The sequence below is a fragment of the Pseudorca crassidens genome, chromosome 7 (assembly GCF_039906515.1).
Source record: "Pseudorca crassidens isolate mPseCra1 chromosome 7, mPseCra1.hap1, whole genome shotgun sequence".
Classification (NCBI taxonomy): domain Eukaryota; kingdom Metazoa; phylum Chordata; class Mammalia; order Artiodactyla; family Delphinidae; genus Pseudorca; species Pseudorca crassidens.
In genome coordinates this window covers 32956388-32969273 of record NC_090302.1, presented here as the reverse complement: position 1 = coordinate 32969273, position 12886 = coordinate 32956388, and the positions used below count along the sequence as shown (strand labels likewise).

The following is a 12886-nucleotide window of genomic DNA, read 5'->3' as shown; positions in this document are numbered from 1 at the left end:
GTTATCGTTTCTTTCATTTCTTTTTCATTTATTTCTGATCAGATCTTTATGATTTCTTTCCTTCTGCTAACTTTGGTGTGTTTTTTGTTCTTTTTTCTCTCATTGCTTTTGATGTAAGGTTAGGTTGTTTATTTGAGATGTTCCTTGTTTCTTGAGGTGGGGATGTATTGCTCTAAACTTCCCTCATAGAACTGCTTTTGCTGCATCCCATAAGTTTGGGGTCATTGTGTTCTCATTGTCATTTGTTTCTAGGTATTTTTTGATTTCGTCAGTGATCTCTTGGTTATTTAGTACTGTATTGTTTAGCCTCCATGTGTTTGTATTTTTTACAGATTTCTTCCTGTAATTGATACCTAGTCTCATAGGGTTGTGGTCGGAAAAGATACCTGATATGATTTCAGTTTTCCTAAATTTACCAAGGCTTGATTTGTGACCCAGGATATGATCTATCCTGGAGAATATTCCATGAGCACTTGAGAAGAAAGTGTATTCTGTTATTTTTGGATGGAATGTCGTATAAATATCAATTAAGTCCATCTTGTTTAATGTATCATTTAAAGCTTGTGTTTCCTTATTTATTTTCATTTTGGATGATCTGTCTATTGTTGAAAGTGGGGTGATAAAGTCCCCTATTATTATTGTGTTACTGTCGATTTCCCTTTTTATGGCTGTTAGCATTCGCCTTACATATGAGGTGCTCCTATGTTGGGTGCATAAATATTTACAATTGTTATATCTTCTTCTTGGATTGATCCCTTGATCATTATGTAGTGTATTTCTTTGTCTCTTGTAATAGTTTTTGTTTTAAAGTCTATTTTGTCTGATATGAGAATTGCTACTGCAGCTTTCTTTTGATTTCCATTTGCATGCAATATCTTTCCCTCCCCTCACTTTCAGTCTGTATGTGTCCCTAGGTCTGAAGTGGTCTCTTGTAGACAGCATATATACACGTCTTCTTTTTGTATCCATTCAGCCAGTCTGTGTCTTTTGCTTGGAGCATTTAATCCATTTACATTTAAGGTAGTTATCCATAGGTATGTTGCTATTACCATTTTCTTAATTGTTTTGGGTATGTTATAGTAGGTCTTTTCCTTCTCCTGTGTTTCCTGCCTACAGAAGTTTCTTTAGCATTTGTTGTATAGCTGGTTTGGTGGTGCTGAATTCTCTTAGCTTTTGCTTGTCTGCAAAGGTTTTAATTTCTCTGTCAAATCCGAATGAGATCCTTGCTGGTAGAGTAATCTTGTTTGTAGGTTTTTCCCTTTCATCACTTTAAATATGTCCTGCCACTCCCTTCTGGCTTGCATAGTTTCTGCTGAAAGATCAGCTGTTAACCTTATGGGTATTCCCATGTATGTTTTTGTTTTTCCCTTGCTGCTTTTTTTTTTTCAATTGTGAAAAGATATATGTATTTTTTACATCTTTATTGGAGTATAATCGCTTTACAATCGTGTGTTAGTTTCTGCTTTATAACAAAGTGAATCAGTTATACATATACATATGTTCAGATAGCTCCTCCCTCTTGCTTCTCCCTCTCTCCCATTCTCCCTATCCCACCCATCCAGGTGGTCACAAAGCACCGAGCTGATCTCTCTGTGCTATGCGTCTGCTTCCCACGAGCTATCTGTTTTATGTCTCGTAGTGTATATATGTCCATGCCACTCTCACTTTCTCACAGCTTACCCTTCCCCTACCCCATATCCTCAAGTCCATTCTCTAGTAGGTCTGTGACTTTATTCCCATCTTACCCCTAGGTTCTTCATGACATTTTTTTTTCTTAGATTCCATATATATGTGTTAGCATACGGTATTTGTCTTCCTCTTTCTGACTTACTTCACTCTGTACAACAGACTCTAGGTCCATCCATCTCACTACAAATAACTCAATTTCGTTTCTTTTTATGCCTGAGTAATATTCCATTGTATATATGTGCCACATCTTTTTTATCCATTCATCCAATGATGGACACTTAAGTTGTTTCCATCTGGCTATTGTAAATAGAGCTGCAATGAACATTTTGGTACATGACTCTTTTTGAATTATGGTTTTCTCAGGGTATATGCCCAGTAGTGGGATTGTTGGGTCATATGGTAGTTGTATTTGTAGTTTTTTAAGGAACCTCCATACTGTTCTCCACAGTGGCTGTAAAAATTCACATTCCCACCAGCAGTGCAAGAGGGTTCCCTTTTCTCCACACCCTCTCCAGCATTTACTGTTTCTAGATTTTTTGGTGATGGCCATTCACCACTGTGAGATGATATCTCATTGTAGTTTTGATTTGCATTTCTCTAATAATTAATGATGTTGAGCATTCTTTCATGTGTTTGTTGGCAGTCTGTATATCTTCTTTGGAGAAATATCTATTTAGTTCTTCTGTACATTTTTGGATTGGGTTGTTTTGTTTTTTCGTTATTGAGCTGCAAGAGCTGCTTGTAAATTTTGGAGATTAATGCTTTGTCAGTTGCTTCATTTGCAAATATTTTCTCCCATTCTGAGGGTTGTCGTTTGGTCCTGTTTATGGTTTCCTTTGCTGTGCAAAAGTTTTTAAGTTTCATTAGGTCCCATTTGTTCATTTTTGTTTTTATTTTCATTTCTCTAGGAGGTGGGTCATAAAGGATCTTGCTGTGATTTATGTCGTAGAGTGTTCTGCCTATGTTTTCCTCTAAGAGTTTGATAGTTTCTGGCCTTATATTTAGATCTTTAATCCATTTTGAGTTTATTTTTGTGTATGGTGTTGGGGAGTGTTCTAATCTCATATTTTTACATGTACCTGTCCAGCTTTCCCAGCACCACTTATTGAAGAAGCTGTCCTTTCTCCACTGTACATTCCTGCCTCCTTTATCAAAGATAAGGTGACCATATGTGCGTGGGTTTATCTCTGGGCTTTCTATCCTGTTCCATTGATCTATATTTCTGTTTTTGTGCCAGTACCATACTGTCTTGATTACTGTAGCTTTGTAGTATAGTCTGAAGTCAGGGAGCCTGATTCCTCCAGCTCTGTTTTTCGTTCTCAAGATTACTTTGGCTATTTGGGGTCTTTTGTGTTTCCATACAAATTGTGAAATTTTTTGTTCTAGTTCTGTGAAAAATGCCAGTGGTAGTTTGACAGGGATTGTATTGAATCTGTAGATCGCTTTGGGTAGTAGAGTCATTTTCACAATGTTGATTCTTCCAATCCAAGAACATGGTATATCTCTCCATCTATTTGTATCATCTTTAATTTCTTTCATCAGTGTCTTATCATTTTCTGCATACAGGTCTTTTGTCTCCTTAGGTAGGTTTATTCCTAGATATTTTATTCTTTTTGTTGCAGTGTTAAATGGGAGTGCTTTCTTGATTTCACTTTCAGATTTTTCATCATTAGTGTATAGGAATGCCAGAGATTTCTGTGCATTAATTTTGTATCCTGCTACTTTACCAAATTCCTTGATTAGCTCTAGTACTTTTCTGGTAGCATCTTTAGGATTCTCTATGTATAGTATCATGTCATCTGCAAAGAGTGACAGCTTTACTTCTTCTTTTCCGATTTGGATTCCTTTTATTTCCTTTTCTTCTCTGATTGCTGTGGCTAAAACTTCCAAAACTATGTTGAATAAGAGTGGTGAGAGTGGGCAACCTTGTCTTGCTTCTGATCTTAATGGAAATGCTTTCAGTTTTTCCCCATTGAGGACGATGTTGGCTGTGGGTTTGTCTTATATGGCCTTTATTATGTTGAGGAAAGTTCCCTCTATGCCTACCTTCTGCAGGGTTTTTATCATAAATGGGTGTTGAATTTTGTCGAAAGCTTTCTCCGCAACTATTGAGGTGATCATATGGTTTTTCTCCTTCAATTTGTTAATATGGTGTATCACGTTGATTCATTTGCGTATATTGAAGAATCCTTGCATTCCTGGGATAAACCCCACTTGATCATGGTGTATGATCCTTTTAATGTGCTGTTGGATTCTGTTTGCTAGTATTTTGTTGAGGATTTTTGCATCTATGTTCATCAGTGATATTGGCCTGTAGTTTTCTTTCTTTGTGACATCCTTGTCTGGTTTTGGTATCAGGGTGATTATGGCCTCATAGAATGAGTTTGAGAGTGTTCCTCTGCTATATTTTGGAAGAGTTTGAGAAAGATAGGTGTTTGCTCTTCTCTAAATGTTTGATAGAATTTGCCTGTGAAGCCATCTGGTCCTGGGCTTTTGTTTTTTGGAAGATTTTTAATCGCAGTTTCAATTTCAGTGCTTGAGATTGGTCTGTTCATATTTTCTATTTCTTCCTGATTCAGTCTTGGCAGGTTGTGCATTTCTAAGAATTTGTCCATTTCTACCAGGTTGTCCATTTTATTGGCATAGAGTTGCTTGTAGTAATCTCTCATGATCTTGTGTATTTCTTCAGTGTCAGTTGTTACTTCTCTTTTTTCATTTCTAATTCTATTGATTTGAGTCTTCTCCCTTCTTTTCTTGATGAGTCTGGTTAATGGTTTATCAATTTTGTTTATCTTCTCAAAGAACCAGCTTTTATTGATCTTTGCTATCGTTTCCTTCATTTCTTTTTCATTTATTTCTGATCTGATCTTTATGGTTTCTTTCCTTCTGCTAACTTTGGGGTTTTTTTGTTCTTCTTTCTCTAATTGCTTTAGGTGCAAGGTTAGGTTGTTTATTCGAGATGTTTCCTGTTTCTTAAGGTAAGATTGTACTGCTATAAACTTCCCTCCTAGAACTGCTTTTGCTGCATCCCATAGGTTTTGGGTCGTCGTGTCTCCATTGTCATTTATTTCTAGGTATTTTTTGATTTCCTCTTTGATTTCTTCAGTGATCACTTCGTTATTAAGTAGTGTATTGTTTAGCCTCCATGTGTGTGTATTTTTTACAGATCTTTTCCTGTAATTGATATCTAGTCTCATAGCATTGCGGTCAGAAAAGATACTTGATACAATTTCAGTTTTCTTAAATTTACAAAGGCTTGATTTGTGACCCAAGATATCTATCATGGAGAACATTCCATGAGCACTTGAGAAAAATGTGTATTCTGTTGTTTTTGGATGGAATGTCCTATAAATATCAATTAAGTCCATCTTGTTTAATGTATCATTTAAAGCTTGTGTTTCCTTATTTATTTTCATTTTGGATGATCTGTCCATTGGTGAAAGTGGGGTGTTAAAGTCCCTTACTATGAATGTGTTACTGTCGATTTCCCCTTTTATGGCTGTTAGTATTTGCCTTATGTATTGAGGTGCTCCTATGTTGGGTGCATAAATATTTACAATTGTTATATCTTCTTCTTGGATCGATCCCTTGATCATTATGTAGTGTGCTTCTTTGTCTCTTCTAATAGTCTTTATTTTAAAGTCTATTTTGTCTGATATGAGAATTGCTACTCCATCTTTCTTTTGGTTTCCATTTGCATGCAATATCTTTTTACATCCCCTCACTTTCAGTCTGTATGTGTCTCTAGGTCTGATGTGGGTCTTTTGTAGACAGCATATATACGGATCTTGTTTTTATATCCATTCAGCCAGTCTGTGTCTTTTGGTGGGAGAATTTAATCCATTTACATTTAAGGTAGTTATCCATAGGTTAGTTGCTATTCCCATTTTCTTAATTGTTTTGGGTTTCTTTCTTTTTTTTTTTTTTTTTTTGCGGTACATGGACCTCTCACTGTTGTGGCCTCTCCCGTTGCAGAGCACAGGCTCCAGACACGCAGGCTCAGTGGCCATGGCTCACGGGCCCAGCCGCTCCACGGCATGTGGGATCTTCCTGGACCAGGGCACGAACCCATGTCCCCTCCATCGGCAGGCAGACTCTCAACCACTGCGCCACCAGGGAAGCCTGGGTTTCTTATTGTAGGTCTTTTCCTTCTCTTGTGTTTCTTGCCTAGAGAAGTTCCTTTAGCATTTGTTGTAAAGCTGGTTTGGTGGTTCTGAACTCTCTCAGCTTTGGCTTGTCTGTAAAGGTTTTAATTTCTCCATCAAATCTGAATGAGATCCTTGCTGGATAGAGTAATCTTGGTTGCAGGTTTTTCTCCTTCGTCACTTTAAATATGTCCTGCCAGTCCCTTCTGGCTTGAAGAGTTTCTGCTGAAAGAAGAGCTGTTAACCTTATGGGGGTTCCCTTGTGTGTTATTTGTTGTTTTTCCCTTGCTGCTTTTAATATGTTTTCTTTGTATTTAATTTTTGATAGTTTGATTAATATGTGTCTTGGCATGTTCCTCCTTGGATTTATCCTGTATGGGACTCTCTGTGCTCCTGGCCTTGATTAACTATTTCCTTTCCCATATTAGGGAAGTTTTCAACTATAATCTCTTCAAATATTTTCTCAGTCCCTTTTTTTTTTCTCTTCGTCTTCTGGGACCCCTAATTCAAATGTAGGTGAGTTTAATGTTGTCCCAGAGGTCTCTGAGACCATCCTCAATTCTTTTCATTGTTTTCTCTTTATTCTGCTCTGCAGTAGTTATTTCCACTATTTTATCTTCCAGGTCACTTATCCATTCTTCTACCTCAGTTATTCTGCTATTGATCCTTTCTAAAGATTTTTAATTTCATTTAGTGTGTTGTTCGTCACTGTTTGTTTGCTCTTTAGTTCTTCTAGGTCCTTGTTAAACGTTTCTTGTATTTTCTCCATTCTATTTCCAAGATTCTGGACCTTTACTATCATTATTCTGAATTCCTCTTCAGGTAGACTGCCTATTTCCTCTTCATTTGTTACGTCTGGTGGGTTTTTACCTTGCTCCTTCATCTGCTGTGTGTTTTTCTGTCTTCTCATTTTGCTTAACTTACTGTGTTTGGGGTCTCCTTTTCGCAGGCTGCAGGTTCATAGTTCCCGTTGTTTTTGGTGTCTGCCCCCAGCAGGTATGGTTGGTTCAGTGGGTTGTTTAGGCTTCCTGGTGGAGGGGACCGGTGCCCGTGTTCTGGTGAATGAGGCTGGATCTTGTCTTTCTGGTGGGCAGGTCCACATCTGGTGGTGTGTTTTGGGGTGTCTGTGGCCTTATTATGATTTTAGGCAGCCTCTCTGCTAATCGGTGAGGTTGTGTTCCTTTCTTGCTAGTTGTTTGGCATAGAGTGTCCAGCACTGTAGCTTGCTGGTCGTTGAGTGGAGCTGGGTCTTAGCATTGAGATGGAGACCTCTGGGAGAGCTTTTGCCATTTGATATTACATGGAGCTGGGAGGTCTCTGGTGGACCAATGTACTGAACTCGGCTTTCCCACCTCAGAGGCACAGGCCTGACACCCAGCCGGAGCATGAAAACCCTGTCAGCCACGCAGCTCAGACGAAAAGGGAGAAAAAAAGAAAGAAAACAATAAAATAAAATAAAGTTATTAAAGTAAAAAATAATTATTAAAAATAAAAAAAATTAAAGAGTAATTTAAAAAAAAGAAGAGAGCAGCCAAATTGAAAAACAAAGCCACCAATGATAACAAGCACTAAAAACTATACTTAAAACAAAACAAAAGAAAAAAGCAAAAACAGAACCGTGGGACAAATGGTAAAAGCAAAGCTATACAGACAAAATCACACAAAGCAGCATACACACACACACTCAGAAAAAGAGAAAAAGGAAAAAAATATATATATCATTGCTTCCAAAGTCCACTACCTCAATTTTGGGATAACTCATTGTCTATTCAGGTATTCCACAGATGCAGGGTACATCAAGTTGATTGTGGAGATTTAATCCGCTGCTCCTGAGGCTGCTGGGAGAAATTTCCCTTTCTTTTATTTGTTCGCACAGCTCTTGGGGTTCAGCTTTGGATTTGGCCCTGCCTCTGCATGTAGGTCACCTGAGGGCGTTTGTTCTTCGCTCAGACAGGACGGGGTTAAAGGAGCTGCTGATTAGGGGGCTCTGGCTCAGGCCAGGGGGAGAGAGGGGTACGGAATGCGGGTTGAGCCTGCGGCGGCAGAGGCCAGTGTTACGTTGCAACAGCCTGAAGTGTGCTGTGTATTCTCCCAAGAAAGTTGTCCCTGGATCACAGGACCCTGGCAGTGGCAGGATGCACAGGGTCTTGGGAGGGGAGGTGTGGTTAGTGACCTGTGCTTGCACACAGGTTTCTTGGTGGCTGCAGCAGCAGCTTTAGCATTTCATGTCTGTCTCTGGTGTCCATGCTGATAGCCGCAGCTCGCACCCTGAAACAATGGTCTCTTGCTTCTTAGGCAGTTCCAGACTTTTTCCCGGACTCCCTCCCGGCTAGCTGTGGCGCACTAGCTCCCTTCAGGCTGTGTTCACGCAGCCAACCCCAGTCCTCTCCCTGGGATCTGACCTCCAAAGCCTGAGCCTCAGCTCCCAGCCCCTGCCCATCCCGGCGTGTGAGCAGACAAGCCTTTCAGGCTGGTGAGTGCTGGTTGGCATCGATCCTCTGTGTGGGAATCTCTCCGCTTTGCCCTCTGCATCCCTGTTGCTGTGCTCTCCTCCATGGCTCCACAGCTTCCCTCCCACCATACCCTGTCTTAGCCAGTGAAGGGGTTTCCTGGTGTATGGAAACTTTTTCTCCTTCACAGCTCCCTCCCAGAGGTGCAGGTCCTGTCCCTATTCTTTTGTCTCTGTTTTTTCTTTTGCCCTGCCCAGGTACGTGGGGAGTTTCTTGCCTTTTGGGAAGTCTGAGGTCTTCTGCCAGCATTCAGTAGGTGTTCTCTAGGAGTTGTTCCACATGTAGATGTATTTCTGATGTATTTGTGGGGAGGAAGGCGATCTCCACGTCTCACTCCTCTGCCATCTTGAAGGTCTCCCTTGCAAATAATTTGCTGATCACTGCCTAGGAGTACAGGATTCAAAGATGGGAAAATAAAACAAATTTTAAATCTTGGCCCTTCTTAATGTAATGAGAGACACTTAACGGCAAAGTGTAAATAGATTGATTTGTGCTAACCTAAAGGTATGCAAAGAGGGCTATGGGAAAAAATTGAAAGGCGTCACCCAGTTGTCTTATGGGTAGGGGAGAGGTTTAGATCACATCATGGAAAAGATCTTGTTTGAATATGGTCTTAAAAGATGAGAGGGTGGTTTCAAGTAGGCAGAGAGATAGTATGTGTAAAGACCAAGGTCATGAAAGACATGATTATCATAATAATGAGACGTGTATGGCCCAGGATAGCATTTGTAATGTGAGCAATAAGTTGGAACCCCAAAGTAGAAGTTTTCATTGTTAGACCCACTGTTTAGCTCTTATTTCATATACTCTAAGGGAGCCATGAAGATCATAGAAAAGGGAGAGGTATTCATGGTAGTATTTTTATATATAGCGATTACCATAGTGTATTGTAATGTTCTCCTTCACTGGCTGTTGGAGCTACTCAAGGGCTATGACCATGAGTTATAAATTTTTGTATACTAAGCTTTTGGTAGAGCAGCTGTTAAAGCTAATGCTTAGAAAACATTGGTTGAATGACTAATCATGAGTAAAGAGGATTCGGAAGAGAATAATGACAATCTCCTGTGGTGGTTTTAATTTTTTGTGGGTGATAGACCACTTTGTGGTTCTGTTGAAAGCTATAAACCTTCTCCTTGAAAAGGTAAATACGTACAACATTTGGCCTACAGTTTCATGGGATCCTTGTATCCCTGAAGCCAGTCCGTGGATTCCTGGTTCAGAATCCCTCCTTAGGAAATTATACCCAGGGAACCTACAATCACCGCCAAACCTCACCATGAATAAGCTACTGTCTCTTTTAACAGTCTTTTAAATGTTAGATTATAACTGTATCTTTTTCTTATAATTTTCTTGAATTCTCTTCATGCTTGGGAGGATTTAGTTTAAAGAACTGAATTATCTATGGAGAAAGAAAATAATTTTTATAATGATTGAGGTAAAACTTTGCTGGTCTGTAAAGATAATAGACAAGCATGCTAATTAAGCTAGCAACCAGGAAGCAGCTGCTTGAGGTAATGCTGATGTTCCTTGAGTTTGGGTTTAGCAAGTGAGTTAGGGGTCCTCAGGACCATCCTCTAGCTTGATGATTTGCTAGAAGAACTCACAGGACCCAGAAAAGCTGTTATACTCATGGTTTTTATTTATTACAGTGGAAAGATACATATTAAAATCATCTAAAGGAAAAGGGACACCTCATGGGGCAAAGTCCAGGAGAAACCCAGTACAAGCTTCCAGATGTCCTCTCCCAGTGCAGTAGCACAGGTGCACTCCATAGCTTAGCAATGATGTATGACAGCACATGTGAAGTGCTGCCAACCAGGGAAGCTCACCAGAGCCTTGGTGTCCAGGGTTTTTACTGGGGCTCAGTCACAAAGGGTTTGCAGCATTCTTATCAGGGAAAATATTTCAAGGTGTCAGAGCTCATCTCCCAGGAACTGGCCAAGGGCCAGTCCTGAAGACAGGCCTTTCTTGGGGATGTGTAAGGTTTGAGCAACTTGGGCCTGCTGAGTGAACCCTTTCCTGCACACCAAGTTAGCTGTTCAGAGTTAGCTAGCTTTCTTCTGGCCTGCCCGCCTAGCCACTCTTTTTCTAGTTACAGTAGGCCTCTCATCACAGATGGCCATTCTGCAAACCTGGACTCTTCCCTTTCCCTTACCAACATGTAAAGTTTGATTGGACTCAAGGACATATGTGTGCTTTGTTGTTTCATGAGATCCTAGTGATCTGTCACTCATTCAGCACTTTTTGAATGTTGCTGTGTACCAGGCCTAGTTTTAGATGTGGATCATGAGGGAGAGGAAAAAATAACAGTTCTGGTAAGCAGTGTATGCTTTGGGGAACACTTAATCTTGTTGGAGCTTAGTGAAAGGTTGTGTGTGTGTATGGGAAGGTGTTGGTGATAATTAGAAGACTTCCCTTAAGTTGAGTATAAATATCAAATAGATAAAAGTGGGCATGGAGCTAGTGTTTCTCCAGTCATTTCTGTAGCCAGTTGCCTGTGTGATTGGAGCACATATGTATTGTTACCTTGCTTATGAGAAAGTACCCTAATCCTAGTTAGAAGATACATGTCTTTTGGGGATTTGCAAAGGAGAAAGGAATGTCTGGCGTAATACAAATCTATTTCCATTACTCCATTACCATAAACTTACCCTGACATTTCCAACCTACAGTGAGGAGGTGGTAGTATTTTCACATTGCTCCCCAGTCGGGGGAATATATGAATGCCTAGTTTTGGACCAATAAGAATAAGTATAACCTTTATAAATTTCAGTGTACTTTGTTTCAAATGGGAGGGCAAATGCTTGCCTTACATTGATGAAATTGCACGTAACAGTTTTTCTATACTTGGAAGCCAAAAGTTTTAGGAAAAAGCCTGGGTCCAAATTTCAACATGTTTGGCTCCTACATATGTGTGCTTCTTAACAGAATTTGGAACTTCTCAGGTTAACAAAGAGTTTGGTTTTTTGAACAGAGCAAAGAAATTGTATAATTATAATAGAATCAGGAATGTATTAGTACAGAGAATATGGGATAATTTAAAATTGTTAACCTTGAGAATTTTTTCTGACAGGATCTTTTCTTTTCCCCCCAGCATTACAGTGTTTCTGCCACCTTTGTACAAAAGACAATTTTACTTGTGTCACAGATGGGCTCTGCTTTGTCTCTGTCACAGAGACCACAGACAAAGTTATACATAATAGCATGTGTATAGCTGAAACCGACCTAATTCCACGAGACAGGCCATTTGTATGTGCACCATCTTCAAAAACTGGGTCTGTTACTACAACATATTGCTGCAATCAGGACCACTGCAATAAAATAGAACTCCCAACTGTTGGTAAGTTGTTGTATAAGTTTTTTCTTGATACTACAAGAAAAGCTCTTAGACTCTATGATTTTAGAGCTGGAAGGGATCTTAGAAATTGTCTATCCCAGTTTATTCAGTATAGAGGCAAGAAGTAACTTGTCCAAAGTAGTAGAGTTATAAGGGTAGCCAAGATCCTGACTCCTGCGTGTGTGTTGAGAAGGTGGTTCCAAGATACTTTCTCTGAGGTCTGTTGTGCCTAAAAGGGTAGCCTCTTTAGAGAATACTGATAAAGCCCACCATAGCAATATGTCCTCAGAGTGAAATTTTTTCCTTGTATAATGCTCCAGTCTTTTAAAGCAGTCAGTAATGGGAGGGAATTGAGAACAGCACTAAACAGTCCAGGTGCCTTCATTTTGTAATATCACCTTGCCTTATGATCTTTATGTATAAATTATTATATACGATTTCTAGGTTTTTGGTCCTTCACCATAGTTTACATTTTAAAATGTCCTGGAAGAGCCAGGAATTTGAAAGCTTCATAAATGCTTAGGATTAGATTAATTTTAAGGTTCTGATTTAAGATGCCAGTCTAAGCTCATCTGTTTAACTCTTCTGACACTTTCCCCAAATCCAAAATACCTACTGTAATAATCAAAGGAATACAAAAATGAGGAAAACCTATATTAATGCTAAGAGAATTAATGGAAGAAATGCTACCCACTTGCCTATAGTTGTGAGGAACTCTGCAGTTTATAGTGCAGATTATAACAGACTAGTGAAGAACTGACTAACTATAGGAAAAGAAGTAGGTGAAAGACCCTCTTGCAGAATCCCACCAATACCTTAAGCTGAGGGGCTGGGTGTGAGGCTAGGTTACAGGGGCAAACTCTCAATTCTCCTTTAGGAAGCACCTGCTTTCAGTGCTCACTTTCCACTCAGAGTTGGTCTAGGCATCATGCTAATTAAAGTAGGAAGCACTGCTGTAGCTCAGAGGAAAAGGGCCAGTCCTGCCAGTTGTAGAAGGAAGGCAGTCCTCCACCTAGTTCGAGTGATAACAGCAAAGTAAAACCAAATCTTCAGCATGATAGAGAAGGTCCCTGTGGCAAAGCTCTGTCAGACTGTAATTTTTCTTTTATATAGGCATCTGCAATTCTAATATGACAAGGAGAATGATAATTCCAGAATTTCCCATTTCCATTATTTGAAATGGCTTGAAATATCAGAATGGAGAC

At 39.6% G+C, this 12886-nt stretch overlaps 1 protein-coding gene across 4 annotated transcripts in view; it reads left to right on the top strand.

Annotated features, from left to right (window-relative positions):
• TGFBR1 (transforming growth factor beta receptor 1) overlaps positions 1–12886 on the top strand; it is a 93888-nt gene that overhangs the window by 49362 nt on the left and 31640 nt on the right. For all 4 annotated transcript variants that reach the window (XM_067743832.1, XM_067743833.1, XM_067743830.1 and 1 more), the window contains exon 2: positions 11439–11684. In XM_067743832.1, the coding sequence (XP_067599933.1) occupies positions 11549–11684 (136 nt within the window). In that variant the 5' untranslated portion in view covers positions 11439–11548. The remainder of the gene's footprint in view (positions 1–11438; positions 11685–12886) is intronic.